The sequence below is a fragment of the Culex quinquefasciatus genome, chromosome 2 (genome assembly GCF_015732765.1).
Source record: "Culex quinquefasciatus strain JHB chromosome 2, VPISU_Cqui_1.0_pri_paternal, whole genome shotgun sequence".
Taxonomy (NCBI): Eukaryota; Metazoa; Arthropoda; class Insecta; order Diptera; family Culicidae; genus Culex; species Culex quinquefasciatus.
This window is the reverse complement of record NC_051862.1, coordinates 90,214,548-90,240,907: the sequence shown is the minus strand read 5'-3', so window position 1 is coordinate 90,240,907 and position 26,360 is coordinate 90,214,548. Positions and strand designations below refer to the sequence as shown.

The window sequence follows — 26,360 nt, the reverse complement described above, 5'->3', positions numbered from 1 at the left end:
GCTCGGTCTTGGCATCAGGCTCGATCTTGGCGTCAGGCTTCAGCCGGGAGATGTTCTGTCCAGATGGGTGATAGGCCGCGGTGGATGCTGCAGGTGCTGGCGTTGTTGATGGATGCGAAACCGACAAAGTTGTTTAGGAAAGCGTGTAGTACCTATTTGCAAATGATTGTGGTGCGAAATTTAGATTAGGCTGGTGTAGTCAAAATCGGCCGATGATAACTAAAATACGAAACATACCTTCGTGACTGTGTTAGAACATTTCTACCAAAAACAAGGTCAAGGCATGTGCGCCCAAATGTCGTTGTCTGTAAAGGATTGGAAAGCAGATCAAGCTTGAGGTACTCTTTCATAAAATCAACAAATTTCAAATTTTCCGGTTTGAGGATATCAATGTTAAAATCCCCAGACACAACAATGCGGATGTCCTGCTTTGCATACCAGAACAAATTCCGGATCAAGAAAGAAATTTTCTGTTTGTATGTTGCACTTGGCGAAATATACACAACAACAAACAATGTTTGAATCCCATTTTCTGAAACTTTTGTGGCACAAATATCCCCAAATGAATCAGCCTCGAGTAAAATTGGATCATGTTCCTCACTTAACTGCTCAAGATCGTGAGGCATGGCCGTCGAAGAAGACGAACGAACGGCAAAGAGAGGAAAGAAAGAGACGAAGGAATTTTAGCGAGCCGAATGGGGGGGGGAGGGGGAGAGGGGGCATAGGGGTTGGGGGCGAGAGCAGCCTCAGAAAGCTGTGCAATCCGTCGCCCCCGAAGACCAAAATTTGTTCCTGAAATTTAAATTCAAATTAGCTCGCTGCCTCGTCCCGGGTGGGACGAGGGCAACTCTTTCAACACTAGAATTTGATGAGACGTAAATCTTTCAGAAGCGCTCGCCGCGAATGCGACGAGCTAGTTGTGTGTCCCGATTGTTTAACAACCAAGGCTTGACCCACGAGAGGCTTTTCGGCGGAAGGCAGCAGGCGCGCGCCTCATCTTGTTGATGCCTCGTCCCGGGTGGGACGAGGGATGGGGATTGAAGCACCTCCGAACCACAGCAACCACGAAAGATCCTAACGGTCCGGCCATCGAGAGGCAACTGGCTGAAGGTGACGACGAGAAGGCGATGCGCGCTTCTTTTCCAGTTCTGGTCCCTCTCTCTCCTGCTGCTGCTGCTCTGGTCTCTCTCCTGCTGCTGCTGCTCTGGGCTGAGCTTTCCTGCTGCTGCTGCCGGTCCGACGTCTGAGACGTGAATGATGGAATGGGCTCTGGCGCGCGTTCTTATGTATGATTTCGGCCCGCTACTTCCCCTCCTTTTTCGCGACCGACACTCGGTCGCGTTGCTCGGATGATTTTCCCCTCAAAATAGGTACTTGACATTCCCGTCCGTGAGTGGGAAGCGCTCATTTTGCTTGCAAAATCTCTGCATTTTGAAAACATTTTAAAACATTCAATTGTTTCAATAGTTAAACTATTTTGCCAACAATGAAAGTTTTATAGCAAATTGCTGAATAATTTTCGAATCGAATGGCACATAAATCGTGTCGATTCGATTAGAGGGAAGGAAGATATAAGCGTTTGACGGATGACGCAGTAATCCAGGGCCTTCGGACCAGGTTTTTTGGAATGACACCCCAGTACCTTCGACAAAGACGTAAGTCTACGTCAAAATCCGATTCGCTTCATTGGGAAATGCACTTCCCACCCCAAAACGGTTCCAATTTAGCGTGAACATCAATAACGTGCACCGTCACTGGGAGGGACAGAAGTTTTGATCCATCCTTCGGGTTGGAATTACTTCGTCAACATGTTTCGATCTCCCGTGTTTTGGCGCAGCTGTATCACGTTTCCAGCGGGAATCGAACCGTTTTCATAAGCTATTTGCGATGAGCAGCAGAGCCAATGATGCAACATCACAAATCTGGCTGGAATCGAAAAACGGATCCAATTACAGTCAGTTGCATGAGAAAGATGATGATTTGAATTGAGTAGGAACATCAGACGACGTGCCACCCGAGCCAAGGCGCTATGGGATGGGTTCCACCAAAATCTTCATTTTTTTTTAAGGTTGAAGTATTTTGAAGCAACTGACTGTACTCCACAGAACCGGCAAACAGCTAGTACAGACGTGCCCCCCAAGCAGATCGTAGGACGCAGGACACCGACACAGAGCAGGAGAGTGTTTCAGTACTTCCAATATATGTGACCTTCGGGCCATAATATGCGATTTTATTGAGTTCCTGCCTCCTCCGCCACGCCATCAGTGCTGCACTCTGGCGGAGGAAATCGGAAAAACATACATATTTATGTGTTTGGCGTCCGTTTCCAGGGGGACCTGTCCCACAAGTGGATGTTGAGCAGTGCATAGTGGACCCCATGTAGCAGGAGGGCACTTGGAGTTTGGACTTCATTCGTGTTGCCAGACGATCTGTTGGGGGGGGGGATCAAGTGGTGTGTGCAGAGCACACTTGATAAATACGACTAAACTTATCAAACGGGAAGTGGCCAGCCCCTCGGGGGCAGGATGCTTGGTTGCGATTAATCTTCATTTTTGGGATTTGTGCGGCGGGTTTGATTTCGTGGAGAGGGGTAGTTTGCTGGACGGGGATTGAAGGGAAAAGTGGTTGCATTTAGATGGAATATTTTGGCTCATGAAACATTAAACAGTAGTTATTTGGTAAGCTTTTCTTTAGGTTCTGCAATTATTTTTCAAAATTTACGTCAAAAGTTCACAAAGGTCATAAAAACTTTAACAGGTACGAATCGATAACAGTCATTGGCGGCGCCCGCCATATCAGTTTGTAGATCTCGAGTGTATGAGGCAGGAATGTTAGTAACGCTTGTTTCTACAAAGGCAGCCTTTTTACGATGAGCTTACACTCCACAAGAATCCAAAGAATTTGTTAGTATGGTGTATGGATTCACCATAGAAGATCATATAAGAACTCCCATGGTTCTATAAATGTCCCCCATCGGAACATTCCTGACCGTTACGCTTGTTGAAAAGCACTTTTAATTTTTCTGAGCTTTTCCAAACTGTTATTTTGAGCTGCATATTTTTAGGTAATCCCAATGTAACCCGATTTCGCCCCTCACAATCTTCCTATTGCTTAACAACGTAAAATCCCAAAAAAAAAAACGAAGCACTTTTCCCCACCATAAACGGGCGTTGTTTCAGTAAATAGATTCACCACGCACACCCAATCCGCACTTGATCCATCAATATTGAGTTTTATCTCCCCCGCAATCCAACGGTGCTTAAATGAAGGGAAAACTCTTCCAGAAGCCAGGCGTCCAAACATCGTCAACCACGTTCCAGCAGAGGAGTCCAAAAACGGCTCTTTTTTCTACAGTTTTTCTGCAGACCACGCGCGGACCGTTTCTGGTGGCGCTCTTCGAAAGCCATAAATACTCTGTTTACAGTCCTAGAAGAGTCCCGTGTTCTGCTTCTGGGTGAAAACGTCCTCGAGGTCAGCTCCTTCAGCATCCTTCTAGCTTGAGCAAAACAGCGATGACTTTGACGAGCTCGGGACGACGGTGGCATTATAAACCAGGCTATATAGGGCACATAGCAATAAACCTTCGATCGACTGAAGACTCCGAGTGTCACGTGTAGGCTTCTGGAGGAGGTTGGTCGACCCCCCCCCCCCCCTCTTGGGGATGCGACGGATGCTCCGCCGGAGGTCGTCATCGTCGCCGTCGTGCATAAAAAGTTTATCGGCGGTTGTTGTCATAAAAATGAGAATGCCATTAAATGGTTGTGTGAGAGAGAGGGGAAAGAATGAGAATTTTTCGGAATGATCTCTATGGACGGATGAGATGAGATGAGGGAAGGTTCTGGAAGAAGGGGTTGTGAATCTTTGGGCCAACATTTATCTTCGAAAACAAACCAAAATTCAAATGTCAAGCCTTTTTTTAAATTTTGGAAACAAAAAGTAAAGAAGTTGTTACAGTTACGCTGCTGTTTAAAAAATCAATATTTGTTAAAAGCTATATAGGGGAAATATACCCTTTCTAATCAAACACCTATCTTCGTCATATGGACAGTTAGATGCTCAATTAAAGCTCCAAAAATACTATTTAGGCTGTAAACTTACCAGCAACAGCACCGCCTCGAGTAAGCACGCAAATGTATGCCACTTACTGGCCAAAAAGATCAAATTTAATGCACTTTTGATCATAATTTCTATTTTGCGAGACCATTTCTCATCATTTTGGTGGCACACACATCCACACGCAAGATCAGAGGTTAACTGCTTAGCGAAAGTCGCCATCAATATCTTTTCACTTGCGCTAACGATTTCAAAGCGCTTAAGATATAAAATTGCTTCCAACTACCGGCAACATGTTCTTTTGCCTATTAGTTAGTCACTCACTTGAAAAATAATCCCGAAACATGTAAATAATTAGCAAGCGCCATCAAAAAAACAAACGCGCTTAGTCTTTTGACGTTTCAATTTTGACCATCCATTCCAATCGAAGGCTGAAGAAAACCGAGCGAGAAGCGAAGGCGAATAAAGAACAAAGGGTGGCCACCAACACCACCAGCAGCGCTTGTGGTGTTGCCAGGAAACTTTCTCTATAAATGCTACTTTTCGTGAGTGTTCGCTAAAAATTTCATCAATTTTGGCAGCACGAAGCAGACCCAAACGAGCGTTGGAAGAAAAAAAGAACTAAGCTGAAAATAGAAAAATGGGCGTGGCCCAATGCACACGACTGATTAGAATGCGTTTTTGAAATATTTTTTTAAAATGCTTGTAAAAGGAATAGCATAACATTTTATAAAAGTGAAAATAAACAGAAATGTTCACAAAAAGTTGGTCTACTCGTTGGTGTACTTGGTTTTACTGAATTTCAAGGAACACTCCAGATTATCCAGCATCATTCAAACAAGACCGCTTATTAGGCTTAAAATGGGTTTATTTCCCCTAGTACTCTTTTTGAAGATTTTTTTTTTATTTTTCTTCCATTCTCCGATGTATTTTAAAAAAAATAAAACCAGAGACGGTTTCACCACGAATGCGCAACCCAAGCACAACCCTTCTTTTCCTGTCATTCTCTAACGACGGAACGGCCTACTTTTTAGCACTGAAATAGGTGGTGAATAAATAAAGTGAATAAAATAGGTGCAATCAGTACTCAAATTCAACAATTCCCCACGAAAACAGCATGATTCGAAAATAAAGTTCTCCGATCGGGCTCAAAATTTGTCTGGGGGTCCCTTGGTCGAAATAATCAGACCCGTATTTTTTTGTTTGGCCATTAGGGTGACCTACGCCGTGTTAGGATGGTCCGAAAAATTGCAATTTTCGTCATGTTCATTTGGCATGTTCATTTGACTTAAAATTTAAACTGTTACAATGCTCATAAGAACTTTTATCGACATGTAATCAGTACTCAAATTAATAGACGAATAAATTAAAACATGTGATACACCTTTTCCAATTACCTCAAACTCTTGAAAAGAACTCCAACTCAAACGTGAAAATTACAGCAAACACAACCCCCAAAAATTGCTACTCTTTAAGCTGTAATCGAGAAAGACAAACTTGGAAGGTTGGGGGGCACCTACCCCCACTCCCTGGCGCAGGGGTTGAAATATTTAAAAGCTCATAAATCGGCGGGGCGTAGGTGGATGTACCGTTGCTGCTCCGTTATTTTCCCACGTGTCACAGTGCCGGGCTGTCGACGGAGCGGCACCTCCCGACAAAGACGTGAGGTGGGAAAATTTCCACTCGCCGTGTAATAACTCTGCAGCACGATATGCACACCGTGTGCGGGGAAAAAAATAGATCAATTCACTTAAAAGTGCAATTTTCATGTATTTTTTTGGAAAATTTATTCAAAAATGTTTGAAAATATATGGTTAAATCTTAAATCTACTAGATTTTCAATATTTGAAATAAAATTCACAAAATAACAGTACAATTTAAGGTGAAAGTGAAAAGAACACACGCCAAAAATATCATCACAGACGGGAACCGTGCGGGAATGTGATCCACCGGAGTTTGAAACAGGTGCAAAAATATTCACTCGACAAGATATCAAGCGGAGCGTTGCGCGACGCAAAGACTCTTTTAATCAGTTATGTTTTATGTTCTTGGGAAAGCAAAGGTGAATTTGTGAGTGTGTGTCTGTATCTGTAGCTAACGAAGGCTTAAATTGAGGAGGGTGGAAGACGATTGCTACTTTTTTTTCAGCAGAAAGAGGAAGGTTTTTGCAAGGCGAGCTTTAGTCGCTTTTTCGCGAACAGATCAAAGACTTTAACCCGTGAGTTGTCGGGGTTTTCGCGTTTGATGGCAAAATTTCGCAAAATGATGTAATAACGAGAAGGGATAATTGATTCAATGTTACGGTAGGGTTAGTCTTTGCCTAGCGAAAGGAAATTTATGGGTACACGTGTCTTTGGTATTTAACTATATCGAGAAATGTGTTTTTCAACCTTGGCTAACTTTCCGGTAATATTAATGTGAGGATGCGGAGGTTTAAATAATATTTATTACTGGTCATGCTTTCGATACTTTAAACAATTTTACCTTAAAAACCTATCTAATAACATTTCAAACAGCTAAAATCGGTTAAAATTGCGTGGTGTTAGGATTTTTAGAAAAAATGTAGTATTTGCGAAAATCGACGAATATTACCATTTTTTACACCAGTTTAGTTTAGTTTTTGAAAAATAAAGTAATTTTAGGACCACTGTAATACCAACCAGAAACCAAAAATGCAAAATTTCATACAGAATAACAGATCTGTGAATTTCGGATAGTTTCCTCGTTTATGTGTAATTTTATCTAAATTAATGTGTAAAAAAGTGAAATTTATCATAAATTAAAAAAAAAATCGTGCAAAATCTTTTAAAATCAATATGGTATTTTCTGATCGATTTGTTGCCTATTGTTATAATCTGGAAAAAAAACCTAAAATGCCAATTTTTGGATACTTTTTGCTAATAAAAGTTAAATTTCCACTTCCAGGACTAAAAATTTATCTTCTGTGTAAGAGTTCAGGATGAAAATTTATCTGATGTCGATCTGATACATTTTTTTGACATTTATGCGATTATGGGTAGTGTACCGTGGGTCTCGTGGCGCAGGGGTAGCGGCTTCGGCTGCCGATCCCGATGATGCTATGAGACGCGGGTTCGATTCCCGCCTTATCCACTGAGCTTCTATCGGATGGTGAAGTAAAACGTCGGTCCCGGTTTCTCCTGTCTCGTCAGAGGCGCTGGAGCAGAAATCCCACGTTAGAGGAAGGCCATGCCCCGGGGGGCGTAGTGCCAATAGTTTCGTTTTTTTTTACCGCTTTCAAACTATAGTTTGTATAGGTGAATTTTTCGAAAAAACTTTTTTTGCAATCTTAAAAACATGAGGAAGGAAAAGCGCCTCTCCGAAAAAAGCAGAATGTCTCAACAAATTCATTTTCTACACAGCCAAAATTTGTGTAAAAATAGAAGGTGTAAAATTGAATGCTGAATAGGAATTTGCTAAATTTAAATGGTTGATGGCCTTAAAAATAACCAAATGCCTTTTTTAGATTTTTAGAAACTTTAGAATAGTAATTTATGGATCAGAGTTTTACGACAATCCAAAATAAAACCAAAAAAAAAATATTCGTGATTCGATAATCCGTAGATTCGTCTATCCGATTTAAAGCTTCAAAGATTCAAAGATTCAAAGATTCAAAGATTCAAAGATTCAAAGATTCAAAGATTCAAAGATTCAAAGATTCAAAGATTCAAAGATTCAAAGATTCAAAGATTCAAAGATTCAAAGATTCAAAGATTCAAAGATTCAAAGATTCAAAGATTCAAAGATTCAAAGATTCAAAGATTCAAAGATTCAAAGATTCAAAGATTCAAAGATTCAAAGATTCAAAGATTCAAAGATTCAAAGATTCAAAGATTCAAAGATTCAAAGATTCGAAGATTCAAAGATTCAAAGATTCAAAGATTCAAAGATTCAAAGATTCAAAGATTCAAAGATTCAAAGATTCAAAGATTCAAAGATTCAAAGATTCAAAGATTCAAAGATTCAAAGATTCAAAGATTCAAAGATTCAAAGATTCAAAGATTCAAAGATTCAAAGATTCAAAGATTCAAAGATTCAAAGATTCAAAGATTCAAAGATTCAAAGATTCAAAGATTCAAAGATTCAAAGATTCAAAGATTCAAAGATTCAAAGATTCAAAGATTCAAAGATTCAAAGATTCAAAGATTCAAAGATTCAAAGATTCAAAGATTCAAAGATTCAAAGATTCAAAGATTCAAAGATTCAAAGATTCAAAGATTCAAAGATTCAAAGATTCAAAGATTCAAAGATTCAAAGATTCAAAGATTCAAAGATTCAAAGATTCAAAGATTCAAAGATTCAAAGATTCAAAGATTCAAAGATTCAAAGATTCAAAGATTCAAAGATTCAAAGATTCAAAGATTCAAAGATTCAAAGATTCAAAGATTCAAAGATTCAAAGATTTGAAGATTTGAAGATTTGAAGATTTGAAGATTTGAAGATTTGAAGATTTGAAGATTTGAAGATTTGAAGATTTGAAGATTTGAAGATTTGATGATTTGAAGATTTGAAGATTTGAAGATTTGAAGATTTGAAGATTTGAAGATTTGAAGATTTGAAGATTTGAAGATTTGAAGATTTGAAGATTTGAAGATTTGAAGATTTGAAGATTTGAAGATTTGAAGATTTGAAGATTTGAAGATTTGAAGATTTGAAGATTTGAAGATTTGAAGATTTGAAGATTTGAAGATTTGAAGATTTGAAGATTTGAAGATTTGAAGATTTGAAGATTTGAAGATTTGAAGATTTGAAGATTTGAAGATTCGAAAATTTGAAGATGTTAAGATTTCAAGATCCAAAGATTTATATGATTGCCGTGACTTGATAAAATTTGATAAATTGAATGTGATATTTTTGATTGTTTAACATTAAATACAATTCATACTTACATTGTAGAACGAGGTACCAACAAAATATAATCCAAATGCGCTGATCGACGTTCGGTATCATGACGTCATCAGTGTTGTCTCTGTCGTTCAGCAATCACACCAAAGGGTGGGAGATTCAGCTCCGTCCTGTGTAATCCATCCAAGTTAGGGCTCCAAAAGGTGATGGTTGGCAACTCTGCACACTGATATTACTAATTGATCACTTTGCCACACCGGAACACACACACTTTCCCGTAACCGTAAGAGTTGTTGTGGGTGAAAGTTTGAGCAGCCGTTAAACGTAGAAAGAGATTACGACGAGAGCGAGAGAGTGAGTTTTATAGTCGAAGAAGAATCAACACTTTAATCGCATAGTTATAGTAGTTTTTCTTGCGCAGAGAAGGAGGGAGGGACAGTGTTGCCAGAATTGCTGCGAGGAGGGATGATGTGTGATGTGTTGTGTTTAGTTGAGGGGGTGTGGGAGGTTCTACAATTTCCACATACACACACCCACGATCGTTCGTACGTTGGTTGCCAGAAAATGGAAGGACTTTCGAGAAGGACTCTCGCTTCGTGTAGCTCTTAAAAGGACAGAATAGGGTGCACTATTAAGGTAGGTACTCGCAGCAGCAGCACGAAAGCTTCAGCAGATGAAGTGTGAAACTTTCCACAGCACAGCTTTTTCTACTCTCAACTTTTCATTAAATGCTGTTTAATTTTTATCACTTCATTTCCCCTTTGCGCTCTCTTAACACACGGACTAAATTATTCACTAGTTTTTGATGACTTAATGAGTGGGAGCCGCCCTCACCTTAACTGTTGGCACTTTTAAGTACAAATTTTCCACTTCCCCTCACGCCGGCTTCCGTGTAAAACTGTGTGCTTTTATATTTTATGATAATAATGATGATTATTTATTTGCTTTATATCCTCTCCACCGTCGTCGGAACGTGGCGCACCCGGAGGGGGTCATAGTCCCTTAATTTATGGCCGACCCCCGTTTTTGCGGCCCCTCTCCCACTCGGAGTAGTGCGGCGCGGAATTCACAGTGTTGAGTAATTGTTGTTGCCGTTGATGTCGGGGAGCCTTTTACGGTTTTTATCACTCCGACCTCCTTCCCCTTTCCTTTGAGGGAGGCTGCTGCTCAAGGGGCGACGTCACTTGGCCTGAAATGAAAATGAAACCAGAAAAGAGAACGAGTTAGAATGGTGACGACGATGAGGGGACGCAGGACTGAGAGATGCAGGACGCAGATAAAAAAGTTTATTTTATGTCGAACAAATTACATACATTAAGGCGAGGGAAATGCCAACCGACCCCGTCCTTTTCCCCCTCTCGGTGCTTGTAATTTTTACTTACCACCAAGCAAAGAGAGCTTTTCGAGTCAAAAAAAAATTTGGAAGGCTCGTTTTCCGAGAGCACGAGAAAAGTAGTGTGTGACAGAAGGAGAAAAAACTGTGCCATTCTCGAAATGTTAACTGCGCTGGGTCGCACAGTGGTTGCAAGTTGTTAACGTAAAGTCAAAGATTTTCAAAAATATTTGGCTAATTTTCAGCAGATTGAGTGGAAATTTAAGCCTTTTTTAAAATAAAATTGATTTGAAATTAAAGACGGAGAAACAAAGAGTTCAAAGTCATATAATTTTAAAGCTGGTTATTCTATACGATCTGGACCAGATTGCTCTTTTAAACTTAAGGGGTTACATACATGTATATTGCCAAAAAATCAGATGTTAGTATGAGCACACACTTCAATTTTTTTCAAATTCTTTTTTCATGGCATTAAAATACACATTTTCACCTACATTCAAAACAAATTTGAAGATATTTAGTTGCATCGTTGCCGAGATATAGCAATTTCATGTTAGCAGTTTCAAAAACGGGTGCCACGATATCTCAACACTGTCTTGACCAAATCGGCTCAAAATTTTGGTGAAGACTCGTTAAACCGATTCCGTGTGCATGACGAAGCCCGATTTTCAAAAACTTAATTAAAAAAAAAAAGATAAAAATATGTTTGTGTTTTTCATATAAAAAATGAATAGTTTTTGATTTTTGTATTTTTTTAAGCAAATTTTAAAAATTGGGCTTCGTCATGCACACGGGATACATCTTGAGAGTCTTCACCTCAAATTTCAGCCAATTTGGTCCATCCAATCTCGAGATATCGTGGCACCCGGAAATCAACTCGAAGTTTAGAGAAAAACGCCAACAAAAATTGACAGCCCGCTTTGCGCATGGCAAAATTTTCAACTTAAATCGTCTCTTACTCAGTTTAATCATTAAATATCTTCATGAAACTTTCAGGAGTGATTAATAAACATCTTTGAGTGGATTTATCAAATAATCTGTAATATAAAATATTGTGATTTTCTACATATATGTAACCCCTTAAAACGAAAAAAGGGCTCGAATAAGAAGAGCAGCCAAACCTCTCTTTACTCCAAGGAACCTTCCACCCCAGGATTTGGAATCCTGACGACCTTGAAAAGTTCAATTTTTCAGCACTTATTTGGTTCGAAATTATAAAGAACGAAATTTGAAACTCGTTTTATCAGCACTTGTAGTAAAATAAATGCTTGAAACTTGCAAAAAATATTATCATTTTACAACTTGTTGTATGTTGACTTAACATTACCATAGGAAAAAGATGCCAGGCTTTAGGCAAAACATTGTGATGCTTTAAACATTTGGAAATAACAGGGGGGGGGGGGCTGTTACGTTGACAAGGACAAATAAATCGAATTGTCTAATGCAACATCACTTTACAATCTTTAATTTGTAGAGAAGATTGGGAACTTCTAAAAATAGAAAAACTCAAGATAACGAAACAAAAAAAGAGTAATTATCTACAAAATCAGCCGATTTCGACAATTTTTTTTGCAACTTTGTGGGAGCCTCACCTATGACCAAAGAAGCCAATTTGTGTCATTGGTTCACCCATACAAGCCTTCATATAATTTTGGCAGCTGTCCATACAAAAATGGTACCTAAATATTCGAAAATCTGTAACTTTTGATAGAATTTTCTGATCAAAACCAAGTCTTCGGCAAAGATGAGATGGACTGTTCAGAAGTTTTTAAGTTTTTTACAATATGGGTATCAAATGATCGGGAATTTTTATACATTTCAAAAGTTACAAAACAAATTTTTGAAAATAGTAAAATATTTCGCAAAGTTACGTAATTAAAAAAAAATACTAAAAATTCAAGTTTTTTATATAATGGATATCAAATGATCGGGATTTTTTCATACATTTCGAAAGTATTGTAAACTAGGGGAAATCTACCCATTTTAATCCTAATAAGCGGTCGTGTTTGAATGATGCTGGATAATCTAGAGTCTCCCTTGAATTTTACTAAAACCAAGTACACCAACGAGTAGAGCAAGTTTTTGTGAACATTTCTGTTTATTTTCTCTTTCACTAAAAGTTATTCTATTTCTTTACCAAGCATTTAACAAAAAAAAAAAATCCCAAGGGTATTCTAATCGAGGCGAATGCATTGGGCCACGCCCATTTTTCTAATATCGGCTTAGTTCTTTTTTCTTCCAACACTCTGTCGAGTGTTGCCATTTGCGCTGACAGTTCAAACGAACACTCACGAAAAGTGGCATTTATAGGGAAAGTTTCCTGGCATCGCTGGCTGTGCTGCTGGTGGTGATGACGGCCAGCCTTTGTTCTTTTTTGCCTTCGTCTCTCGCTCGGTTTTCTTCAGCCTTCGGTTGGAATGCAAAGTGAAAATTGAAACGTCAAACGACTTGACGCGTTTGTTTTTTTGATGGCGCTTGCTAATTTATTACATTTATCGGGATTATTCTTCAAGTGAGTGCCTTACTAATGATCAAAAGAACATGTTGCCGGTAGTTGTAAGCAATTTCATATCTTAAGCGCCGTGAAAAAGTAAGCGAAAGTGAAAAGGTAATTTTGGCGATATTCATTAAGCGTTTGAGGGATTCTCGTGTGTGTCACTGTGTGTGCCAACAAAATGATGAGAAGTGGTCTCGCAAAATACAAATTATGATCAAAAGTGCATTAAATGTGATCTTTTTGGCCAGTAAGTGGCATACATTTGCGTGCTTACTCGAGGCGGTGCTGTTGCTGGTAAGTTTATAGCCCAAATAGTATTTTTGGAGCTTTAATCGAGCATCAAACTCTCCATATGACGAAGATAGGTGTTTGATTGGAAAGGGTAGATTTCCCCTACTGAATTTTTTAGTATTTTTTTCTAAAATACATAGTTTTGTGATTTTTTTTAGAATTTCACAAGAAATATTATGACTATCGAAATGAATGAAAAGAAAATCCCTATCGTTTGATACCCGTAGTGTAAAAAACTGAAATTTTGAGTAATAACAAATATATGTGTTATAACTTTAGAAATGTATGAACAAAATACCAATCATTTCATATTACATATAGAAAAATCAATAATTTTTAGTATTTTTTCGAAACATTGCATGACTGTTAACGGAAATAAAATCTTGCCGATTATTTTAATTAATCTTTTTTTTACAAAATCTGAATTCCCCAAAATTTTTAATTTTTGATTTTCGAATATTTTTATATGTTTTAGGAGACCAAAATCCGCAACTTTTGAGTTATAAAGAAGTAAGGACAAAAATATTGCCGCTGAGTTAGGCCGTTGCAAATATTTTTCGAAGTTTTTGTCCCTCGGCTCTGATCCACGAGAACAAAAATTACGAAATTCCATACATTTTTGGCAGGTTGCTCAAACGAAACCATAACAACGTTTTTGCTTAGGTATTCAAAAACGTAGGTTTTAAAGAAAACCTAGATGTATGGGTATCAAAAGATCGGAAATTTTATGCCCTTTCTGATGCCACATAGGTTGACTTGTGAATCGTGGACCGGTTCGGATGCCGGCGGATTTTCCAACGACGTAATTCCGGGTTGGTATGAAATTCCAACGAAAAATCTATTCTAGCGATACAAAGACCCCCAAAACGGTGTTATACTCACTACAGAATGTTTATTTAGCAATTTTATGGTAATATATTGGTTTTTTGTTAAATTAAAAGTTTGCAAAATTAACTTGAGATAAGTTTAATATAGAATTTCCAGAGATATATAAACTTGTATACTAAGTATAGTTAGTAAACTTTATACTCAATCCCAATTATTTGTTCAGTCAGTCAAGGATGCCTATTTGGAGTTGGGAGACTGGATTTATTGTGATTTGTCAACAAATAACATTATTTATGTTAATTTTTCGAAAGGTGTACAAACTTTTTTTGCACCTTTTTTATTTTCGTAATAGTATCTATATATATATATAAAAAATTTCGACGGTTTTGTTCGAACGCGAATCAGTTCAATACGGAGCGTCGGATCAAAGCGCTCTTTGTTGCGTTGGGTTCGTATAAGCCCAAGGAAGGTTCTTACGCCAAGAAATTTCCACTTTGGCCACTCTGGAACCGATTCCGGAACATCAGCAAATTGTATGGAGAATGTTACGTAAAATCAATTTTTGATCATAGGAGGCTGAACAAGGAAAAAGCTAAAAACGTCAACAAACGAAAAAAGGAAAAGACGAAGTTTTTCGGGTAAGGCTTGTTTGTTATATAACTTTTTATAGAAATCATCTTTTCATGAGCTTTTTGTAGCAAAATGTTTGGCATGGGTTTCTGAACAAAACGTAGTACTAGGTTCCTATCAAACTTTATTTTTTTTTACATGTTTCATCACAAAATGTGCATAGTGCCAAAGGGGTGTAAATACTTTTTTTACATACTGTAGGTGCCCACCCGCAGTTGCTACTCCGTTATTGACCAGGACCTCCAGAAGTTACATCCACGAGTCGTGGAAGATGAGTGGGTGCTATCTTTCCTCGCTTCGCAACTTCTCAAAGGCCCCTATCATGCTGATCAATACCGGCGCCGGCCACGACCAGTGGTAGGGTCACGGGGAAGTGGATGGGAATGTTAGTCCGATACTTGAGTGATAGAGACCGCCCAATCGACTGCTTCTCCGACAAAGTATCACATGAGTTTTGAGGGGGTTAGTAGATGGGTATGAGGTCAGGATTCACGAGTGGCAGTGATGTGACCATGAGCATTTTGTTTATCGGTTGAAATTTTTTAAATCTTAGGCAGCCGGCTGCGGAAAGATAGATAATTGATTATTTAAAAAAAATGTTTTAATCGAACGCGTGCCAACCGAGCAGTAGCGCTATGGGCTGGACTTATCAATATATTTTTACTGTTTGTACAATTTAGATAACGCGAGCAAATTTCAAAAATAGTAAATAAATGACGCTTTACTCTTCATAAAATCGATAGATTGATGAATTAATACTAAAACTGAAAGTTGGAATAAATTTTTACGATCATTTACAACGAAAATTATCGCGAAAAAACCGGACTGTGCGTCCCAAGAAGCACTGCACTTATCATTTTTTGAAAAAACAGTGTCTTTTGGAAAAAACAAAATTCCAATAAAATTTGTTTTTACCTATTTTCTGTAAATTTGAATTTGTAATCGAAAAGTACTTTACTGATTTTTAAATGAAGTGCTGCGTTTTTAAAATATAGTTACCGAAAGTTTGATTTCAGTGAAATATTTGCAGTTTTTCAATTTTGAAAAATAGTAACCACGAATGACCAATTCTGTTTTTTTTAAATTTCAGAAAATTTGCTTCAAAATTGTCCAAACATTAAAGACTGGTTTTAAGAGGAAAAATTACACATTTTTCTGACATTAAAGATGTTCCCATATTTAGATGTAATATTACCATGATTATTTTTACTGTGTATTTTAGTAATCTAATTCTAAATCGTGATTGCTTCATTTAACCACATTCCCTGTAAAATCGACTCAGAGAAAGTCTGCGTTAAAAAGTCGATCATGAAGAGAGAATATTTTTTTTTGAAAAAAACTGAGCCATCTTTTACAACTAATCGCAATATACTCGTTAAGTAAATTTAAAATGTTTTGGATGGAAAACTACAAAAAAATAAAAAATAAAAAAATATATTTAACCTTGATGTTAAACTTAACAAACAAAAAGCCAAAATTCATAGTATAATCTACATAAAAAGGATTGTGGTTGAAATATTTGTTTAATGTTGAAGCTTGCATTGATTTGGAAAAAATGTTTGATTCCACGGGATTTCACGAAAATTTCTAGATTTCAAGCTATCCCAGAAATCATGAAAATTCAATTACCCCTAGTGATCACGAATCAAATCTGCAAGTGTTAGAAGCAAATACAAACTGATTTTTTTTATTTGGTATTTACAAACCAAAAATCTAAATTTTGGCCCATTTTCACCACTAAAGCGTTGTGATTTCTGTCAGAGAAGAGATAGTAGCCACCACCACAACCAACCACCTCCAGCTTAAGGGGAAATATCGTCCTTTTGAGTGGTGGCGGTGGCGGCCGGTGGTGACACTAAAAGCACCGCCCGTTTTTATGACCTGATGGCACACGACGATATGGTCTCTCGAACGAGGAGTTCAACGGCGTGTGGCTGCGGCGGCAGGCTTACGGGGCTCTCTGGGTCGGGATATGTCATTTAAATATCTTAATTAAATTTCGGACGAAAATTCGAGTTTTACAGCAATTTGTCTGGCTCTGGGACGGGGTGCGATAAACAGGCGGTTCAGCTGTGTAAAAGTTTGGTTTTGGTGGAAATGTTAAGTCGGCGGGAGAATGAGTGTAAGCCGAGGGAAAACATCGATTGTTGAGTTGTTCGTTTTTTTTTCGAGTGAATAAATTAAAAAAAAGATTGGTTGTGAGCAAGTGAGGGGATGCTTAACTAGAAAACCGGACGATGTTATTTTTAACAGTATTTTTAATAGTAACAGTTGCAAAAGCTCAATAAAAACCTGTTTGATGTTTAAGGAGTGATAGCATGATTATTTTTGCCTTTCTTACTAAAGAAAGGTATAGGTTTTACTTTAAGGCTGGACGTCATTTTCGTCTTCGTAAATATGTCGATTCAGCATGAATTTTAATCGGAAAAATCGTCAAAAAATCACACTGCATCGATTTTCGATGCTCTATCGATTCACCTTGACAGAACTCGTCTATCTCCAACCCTCGAATTTTGAGAAAATAAATTCCGTGGAGTTCGAGTGATGTCCGTGTGTGGTAAAATTTTTGCCAAATTTTGTGTCACGTAATCCTCGGCTCCCCTATTTTCGATTTTGATTGTTAAAAGTGCATTTGAAAGCTGGTGTGCTGAACAAGGGTCATTTTGAGACCGAATTTCGAAATATCCATCTGTTTTCGAATGCGGCCAGACTTTCCAACAAAATACACAGTTTTCAAATGAAAATATGGTCAAAATTTTTTATTTTTATACCTTTTATTTATCTCAAAAATTGCATTTTTCGAGCTCTACAACCTCCCAAATTTTCATCCAGATCCATAATCTGGTTCTGGAGTTAGAGCCGTTTGATTAACCTACCAAAAGAAAAAAATCCCTAAAAAAAGGTAAAAGCTCACCTGGTGACCTTTGCCAACACTTTTTATTTCCGATTTTATCCGAAATTTTTTTCTACATTCATAGTACAGACCATGAGTGAGCATCTGAAACAAATTTGACATCTATCGGCAATCCGGATCAATTTTAAGAGCGATTTACTTTTTGCCTTTCTTACTAAAGAAAGGTATAGGTTTTACTTTAAGGCTGGACGTCATTTTCATCTTCGTAAATATGTCGATTCAGCATGAATTTTAATCGGAAAAATCGTCAAAAAATCACACTGCATCGATATTCGACGCTTCGTCGCCAAGTCGACAAGTTGTCAAGTTGAGCTTCAAACACTGGCGCAAGAATGCTGGCGCATCTATTTTGTGGCTCGACTTATACTCGATTTGTAGTAGCTTGTCTACCGATGTTTCCTACAACGTGTTAGATATCGTAGCTTTTCGTTTTCTTTTGCCCTATGCGTTTTTGCATAACTGTCCAATGTTTATGCAAAAACTTTTGTGACATAGGACATTCATCCGGCTACAATCAATTTGTTTCCCGTGCGCTCCTAAAATCGCCTGAATGTAGACTTCATTTGTCGCAAGTTTATTTAACAGGGTTCATTGGATTCCAATAGGAGCTTTCTAAGCTTTTCATCGTTTATATCGTTTTCAAAGTTTTCAATGCTGGTGACGCAAATGGCTTTCTACTTACCCGAGCAGACGGAAATAACTTGGGAATAACATTCTTTGTTATTTGAAAATACTAGGCCAATAACATTTTATGTTATTTATAACAAGATTTGTTATTCGCCGTTATGATTTTTTTGTTATTGGATTGTTATTCTAATAACAGACTAATAACATTTTACGTTATTCTTCGAACAAATCTTTGTTATTATTTTTGTTATTTTAACAACTAATCCGATCATCCCAATAACAATTGAGGTATTCTTCCATAACAAAAATGTTATTCCCTAGTTTTTCTGGCTTTCAATCAATATCAGACCGATAACAAATTGTGTTATGATAACATAAACTGTTATTGAACTCTTATGCAAAAATGGATTTTTCAAGAATATTCCATAACATTTTCTGTTATTTTAACAGTATTTGTTATTGAAATGGCATGAATTTAGTTATTACCGTCTGATCGGGTAAGGTAGTCGCGATTTAGTGTGTAGAAGCTGAATGGCGAGCTTCTCTGCACCGTGCGGCACACGCGGTTCACTTGTAGGGGAAATATACCCATTTTAATTACTCTAAGCCGTTCGACCAATTATCATCACTTTTGCCGTTTTCCGCTATTAAATCAACTTTTTCAAGTGTATCATCAATGGAGAGTTGTTTGCTCACTTTTATTTGAGCTATTTATTACTTTGGACCAGTCATGAGCAAAAGGCTGATAGGCCGATAATATAAATAGGCTGAAAAAGGGAATTGTTCCCTTACTTCGGTTTTTCTTTACGCCTGCTTTGTTCGGTACGATGGTACGATGAACCAAAATACCAACACACAAAAGGGCTCGACCGAAGCTAGAAAACCAAAACCGCGGTGTGCGTTGTCACTGACGCATGGGAAGTTTGCTATGCTCGCGTTTGTCATAAACTCTTGTTTGATTAAGAATATGTACGATTACAAATATTCTTTGGGTGAAAATTGCGTTTTTTATTTCTTTTCGAAAGCATATCATTTATAATACTTTGCTTTCATCATTAGACTTTCTTTTTTTCTGACGATATAAATAAACAAAGTCGTTGTTATGAATTTAAAGAAGAAGTTCTACTATTGTTATATTCTTTAGTAAGAAAGGCTCTATCTCACCCCAGGTGGGATTAAATCGGGTTTTTTAATCCATTTCATATATAATCACAAAAACGCATCGCTTTGATCTTTCGCAATTTGACCTGACGCGTCCTTTTCCCGAAAAAGTAATTACTCGCACCAACTAATTTGAAATTTGGTCAGAGAGGCTTCCTCGTGATCGCCTATACTGTGCTCGGACAATTCGCGAACACGAGTTATATGAATATTGATATTTATGGCACGCACGCACCGAGAGCAAAAAAAAAATAAGTATGCAAATAATATCATTAAGGTTGAGCTAGCCGGAGCGTCACGCGGGGCTGAGGTCAAGTGGAGAGCAATTAATTTCAATTTAATTAATTTGTAAATGCGCAGGACGATGGAAAACACGCAACTCGGTCTGCGTGAAAGTGCACGCACGGAGGGAAAACTTTCCGCAATTCGCAATTGAACCGGCTGAGTGAAAATGAGAAAATGCATGTTTGCGTTTTCGCGAAATTGACTTTTAATGGACGAAATTTCGTTTCAGGATGGCGCTCGATTGGGCTTCAAACGATTTTTGAGATAATTCGTCACATCTATTTTAAGCTAACTCATTAAATTGCCTTTCCGGCCTAGATCCCCTGACAGTTAAATAACCCCAAAAGGTCGACGAGTGGCGCCGAAAGCAATTACGCGGTTTGGCGTGACAGGGGAACGCCAACCGTGACCTATTCCCGTGGCACCTGTGCACGGGGCGACTGTCAAAGGGTTGACCCATAGACAAGTAGAAGCAATAAAAAGTTTTAATTAGTTCTAACATTGGTTTGATGTGTATATTTGAACCTGAAAACTAATCGATGAATTTAAAATGCTTATAATTTAATAATTAAAAACTTAACTTAATCCACCTTTAGGTGGTTGGTGCCTTCCTCTCATTTATAGAGTGATTACAATCCCCTAAAGTGTCCACATGGTTTATGGATCTCCCCTAACGTGATCGCAGCACCTAAGAGGTCCTAATAAAAATAAGTTACGAGTAAAAAAAAACAGACTTCCTTAAGACTTTTTGTCAAGATTATACAGACACCGCCTTTCAGGAAAATGGCATCCCTCTACAAGGCTTTTTTCGTGGCGATCAGACGGGACCATTTGAGGTTATGTAAATTCAGACCATTTTTTAAACTGCTTGTAATTTTAGATAGGTAAGTCAGATCTTGAAAATTCTCAATCCACAAGAAACGTCTTCTCATATGCTTTCTAAAAATATATAACATGTGAGGGTTTCATGAAAAAACCACCCTTTTTACCATAATTTTAATTTAATATGTAACATTTTTTTTAACATAACTTTTTAAATACATGATAAAACTGCATGAATTTAAATAGCAACTTAGGGGACGTTAAGACGGATCGATTAAAACCATTTCGGCCAAAATCGGTTGAGCCTGTGACAATATATTCCAGTGACATTGATTTGGTACACATGTCTACATACAGCCAAACACACAGACATTTGCTCAGCTGGTGATTCTGAGTCGATATGTACAAATGAAGGTAGGTCTAGGAGGTTTAACTAAAAAGTTCGTTTTTCGAGTGATTTTATAGCCTTTCCTCAGTAAAGTGAGGAAGGCAAAACTAAATTTGCAATTATATTATGTTAAATCGTTAAATGTATAACGCAAATGTAAAATGTACAAGGCACTACTTATAAAAACACATAGCAATCTAGAGGAATCAGGTAATCGAAAAAAAAAATAAGGTGGAAATATTTTAGAACAAGCTAATTGAAGCAGTTAAAATGACTAAAAATGAAAATACTTCTGAATATGCCGTCATCAGGGGTGACATTGGGTCTGGGGGTGAGGTTGGGTCATACAAAAATGCTGAAATTTGTAAGAGCTAATCCACCCTCAAAACCCAATGCCAACCCTGATGACGGTAGTTATTAAAAGGACAAATTGTAATTTAAATCGAAACAAAAATAGAAAAATACGATTCAAAAATTATAGAAATTATCCAAATCGTTGGCTTAAAGTTTGTTTCATCATAGTTTTAAATTTAAATAAATCATATCATATGATATAAATTGCTTCAATGTCATGCAACATGGTTTCAAAATCGTTCCATCTACTTCAAATAGTTTATAGTTGTTTAAATAAATATAACTAGTTTTCACCGTTTGATTTTTTTATCTGGTTAGAATTTTTTCTATCTGCAACCTTATATTTGGAATAATTTAAAGGGTGTTTGTTAAAAAGCTTAGATATTGATTTAAGCTAACTTAAATGGTTTGACAATGTTTGAACTGGTTTCAAATTGTTTACACTTGTCTGAAATTGGATTAAAATGTTCGAAATATTTTCAAATTGATTGAAATGTTGAAGTTTATTTCCCTCTACTCTGGCTAAAATCAACTGAAGTTGGAGGGGAGGTCAGAAACAAAAAAAAATTGAAATTGCAAGCCATGGTTTCAACATTTGAATGAATAATGTGATTCAAATGCATTGTACACGAGTCCAGTTGTTTGACATTCATTAGTTTTTAAAATATCTAAACCCTTTATATATTTTTTCTAATAAAAATCACTTTTTGTGGTACTGTACATTGAAATTCCACAAAAAATCTAAATATTTCTAAAATGCAGCTCCGTTTTTTTAGTTCATAAAACTTATATTTCAGTTAGAGTTTTGAAGTTTTTTTGAAAAATATTTGTAACCTAATGATTTTTCAGCCGATTTTGAAAGGGGAGGCGAAATAAATTTTGATAAATATTTGCAACGGTTAGACCCAGGGTTACATAGACCGTTGACTTGTTGAAAGTTTTTGAAAATTGGTTTGAATTGTGAGAAATCGACTCAAATTGCTTCAGTTTTTTAAACTGCTTCTAAAGTAATTTTTAATAAAATTCTTTCAAATTAATTACAACTTTCTTAAATAAACTGATTTATTTTATAAAAATATTGGAAATTATAAAAAAAAATCTTGAAATTATTGATATAATTTGTAATTGTAAAAAATAAGTTTCACATTATTTGTTTTTTATTTGGTTGATGATGGAAAATAGATTTGTAAGAAATTGCAAAAATTATTGTTGAAAATTTTTTAAAATTTGAGTTAATTCAGTTGTTGAGATAGGGTCAATAAAAGTTATAAATATTATTAAAGAATTTAACTTTTTATTATTATTTTAGTAGTTTTTTTTTAATTTTTTTTATGTTTAAATATTTTTAAAAATGTTCAAAATACCTAGTTATTTTTTTTAAGTTTGAAATTGTTTAAAATTGCTTAAAATTGCATAAAATTGCATAAAATTGTAAAAAATTGTATGAAATTGTATGAAATTGTATGAAATTGTATAAAATTGTATAAAATTGAATAAAATTGTTTAAAATTGAAATAAAATTGTATAAAATGGTATAAAATTGCATAAAATTGTATAAAATTGTATAAAATTGAATAAAATTGTTTAAAATTGAAATAAAATTGTATAAAATGGTATAAAATTGCATAAAATTGTATAAAATTGTATAAAATTGTATAAAATTGTATAAAATTGTATAAAATTGTATAAAATTGTATAAAATTATATAAAATTACATAAAATTGTATAAAATTTTTAAAATTGTATAAAATTGTATAAAATTGTATAAAATTGTATAAAATTGTATAAAATTATTAAAAATTGTTTAATTTTTTTTTAATTACTTAAAATTGTTTAATGTTGTTTAAAATTGTTTAAAATTGTTTAAAATTGTTTAAAATTTTTTGAAATTGTTTAAAATTGTATAAAATTGTTTAAAATTGTTTAAAATTGTTTAAAATTGTTTAAAATTGTATAAAATTGTTTAAAATTGTTTAAAATTGTTTAAAATTGTTTAAAATTGTTTAAAATTGTTTAAAATTGTTTAAAATTGTTTAAAATTGCTTAAAATTGTTTAAAATTGTTTAAAATTGTCTAAAATTATTTAAATTGTTTAAATTTGTTTGAAATTGTTAAAAACTGTTTGAAATTGTTTAAAATAGTCTAAAATTATTTAAAGTTGTTTAAAATTGTTTAAAATTGTTTAAAATTGTTTAAAATTGTTTAAAATTATTTAAAATTGTTAAAAATTGTTTAAAATTGTTTAAAATTGTTTAAAAATATTTAAAATTGTTTAAAATTGTTAAAATTTGTTTGAAATTGGTAAAAATTGTTTCAAATTGTTGAAATTGTTGAAATTTCTTTAGTTGAATAGTTGATAGAATTCTTAAAAAATCTTTTTGTCTGTGAACCACCGTTCACTTTGGCTAGTCCCTAGGGTGGTTCCGCTGGAAAACCCTTAAAACTAACATTAGTGTCACACCTGGAAAACCTGCTAATCACCCTGTTAACCACGAAAAGGGCAAGTTGGATGAGGGGGTGTGAAACCTATTGGTAGACTGATGAAATATTATGGTTGTGGCATTTACCACTTTTCACGTGTCAAAGTCGGGGGAAAGAGAGTGGGGTGGAAAATTGTTAGGTGTTTGGTTTTCCGGTTCCGGGCACCGTTGCGTGCAGCGTTCGTGGTGGTGGTGATAAAATATTATATGCAGCGACTATTCAATAAACGGTCGAGATTGAAATTGTCACGCATATTATCGTGACATTTCCGCTGCGTTCTGGCGAGGGTGAAATATTTTTTTTTATAGTTTGATTGGGGTTGTTGAGGGCGGTGGATGAGGGGGGAAGCCGGTGTGATATTGGATATGAAAGCATGCAATCAAAACTAGTTATTTAGAAATTAACGGCTGAATTGAGCCGACAGCATATTAATTTGTGTTTGAAATTGATTATTGAGAGTAGTGTTTGGTGGTTTGCATCTTGTTGATTTGGCTTGATTAGAATTCGAATTAAATTTTAATCATGCGAAATTAGTTTACCTTAAAAAAATGCAAAAGTTTACTTAATTTCAAATTTGAGTAAAATATGCTTTCAAAACTAACTTTTTATTATAGTTCTTATGAACCTTCAACCTACCATAATTGGACCCAACTCCGCAGGGTGCAAAAACAATCGCTGATTGATGATAGCTACTAAGCACCAACAAAAGACGCAAGACAGACAAGGACCTTTCTTGCAAGTCTTCAACCTTCTCACCTGTCACAAAAACGACGTTCGCTCTACATATCGTCCCGCTAACAAGATAACAAAAGAAATAAAAAGAAGAAGCAAAGGGGGAGGAAAAAGTGGCAAGGACAAATGCTCGCCGTAAAAAAATCACACAAAAAAAGAAAGAAAAAAAAAGCTCTTTCTTCGGGGGCTCGAACGTGCGCCCGTTTGGCCTCGGGACGGTTGTTCCTGTGACAGCACGAACATCGGTCCAAAACTTCGTCTTGGATGTCTCTTGGTCTTCTTCCCGTGGCCGCCGGCAATGGCGTGAGTTATGCCTTTTTATGACATTTTCGTGAGAAATTACCGAGTGAAACAAGACACCTGACAAATTGGGCACATGCCCTGGCCACCCATGCAAAACAGGAGGGGCTTTTGGAAGGAAAAAAGTGGGAAAATACGTGAAAGAACCACCCTACCACCCACCCTCAGGACACGGGATATAATAAATTGATTACCTTCAAATTTGTCCCTTCACTGTCCTGGAGCTTCTTCCGCAACTGAGTTGATGATGATGGCCAGCAAATGTCCTCGAGGGGCGCGAAAAAGTGTGTGTGTTTGAGGAAGGATGGGGTGGTCCTTTTTCTTCAACTTGAAACCCTCCCCCACCCTCCTCATAAAGAACATACCTCTTTGGGTGCTTTTTCCGGGACTCGGGGCGAAAAAGCCCTTTTAATTTAGTCCACTTTCGCGCGAAATTGAGTGCTTTTAAAAATTTTATGAACGACTTTTTGGGGAGCCAATTTTCCTCTTCCTCAACCTCTCGCTCTTTTCAACCCGATGATGGCGATGATGGCTCCTGGAAGCCCGGCAAAGCGGGGGGTGGGGGAGAAATCATTTGATTTAAGTGCACTTTATTTTTCCACTCTAGTGAACATGGTGAAGGAAAATACTTTTTCCCGGAGTTTTTTTTTATGTTTTGCTTGGAAAACGGGTTCAGAGGGCGGTCAGTCCAGGGGCAGCAGCATTGTGATGCTTTGTTAGTCATAAATTAATTTGTGGGGGCTTGTTTGAGAGAGTAGTTTGCGGGAGAAAAAAATACGGAATTGGAATTTTATTACACGGAACAAAATCCGGTTTGCGGAATCGGAAACTTTGCTTTCGATTTGCTCTAAAAATCGCAAATCTCGGTTTCCACCCGTCAGCAGGAAACATTGCTTCCAATATCGCAAACGATTATTTCCGATATCGCAAACGTAACGCAGTAACGCATACCCCGCCAAAAGCATGCAGAACGCAGCCACTTCAATATTTACCTTTTTGAATTGACCGTTGCTGCTCGAAATTTCGATAGAAATAAGAAGAAGAAGAGTTCTTTTAAATTTTATTTATTTGTTCATATAAAAACAGAATCAAAAGTGGTGACGATTCGAACGAAGCGATTTGTTCGATCTGGCCTCGATGTCCGTGGTGCAGCTGGGTACAGCTGGGCGCCGTCGTCGCCGTTGACAAGTTGCTTTAGAAGGAGGAGGAGGCGTTTCCACAGTGCACTCGTTGATGCACGGTTGATGTCAGCGTTTGGCGTTTTGTGCAACAGAGTGGGCGAGTGACGTCGGCGGCGGGGCCACTTGGATAGAGGTGATGCTGATATCATTCCAGCGTGCTTGGGCCGGCGATCTAGTTGATTTCCGCGTCCTATTTTAGACTCAGTTCCGAGCTGGCACGCCGGAAGTTCTCCTCGTCCTGGAGATTTTGGCTCTTTTCCTCTACGCGCCTTCGAGAAAGGTCCTGGTGCGGACTCAGGTTCATGCCGGATCCCGAGTGATTCCACACAAGAGCAACGAAGGTGCCCTAGCAATGTGCCATGATCGTGATTCCATTTCCGATTTTCACCTGGAGGATCGACTTGAGCGAAGCGACCTCCCCGCTAGGAGCCCGTCCGCCTGGAACGAGCTCCAGTTTGGACGCCGTGCTGGCATGACAGAATCTCCGCTAGCAGTTTGGTCTGTCGAGGTGTTTGAAAGAAAACACAAAATTTAGTATTAATCATCAAATCAAATCAAATAAATAAAAATACAAACTTCAAAAATTAAAAAATTAAAAAATTAAAAAAATTAAAAATTCA

The 26,360-nt window shown here is 36.8% G+C and overlaps 1 protein-coding gene across 1 annotated transcript in view; it reads right to left on the bottom strand.

The window, feature by feature from the left end:
- Positions 1-26,360, bottom strand: part of LOC6051233 — a 182,660-nt gene that overhangs the window by 101,119 nt on the left and 55,181 nt on the right. Inside the window, exon 2 of the mRNA XM_038253168.1 lies at positions 8,961-10,105. Coding sequence (XP_038109096.1) covers positions 8,961-9,021 — 61 coding nt within the window. The 5' untranslated portion in view covers positions 9,022-10,105. The remainder of the gene's footprint in view (positions 1-8,960; positions 10,106-26,360) is intronic.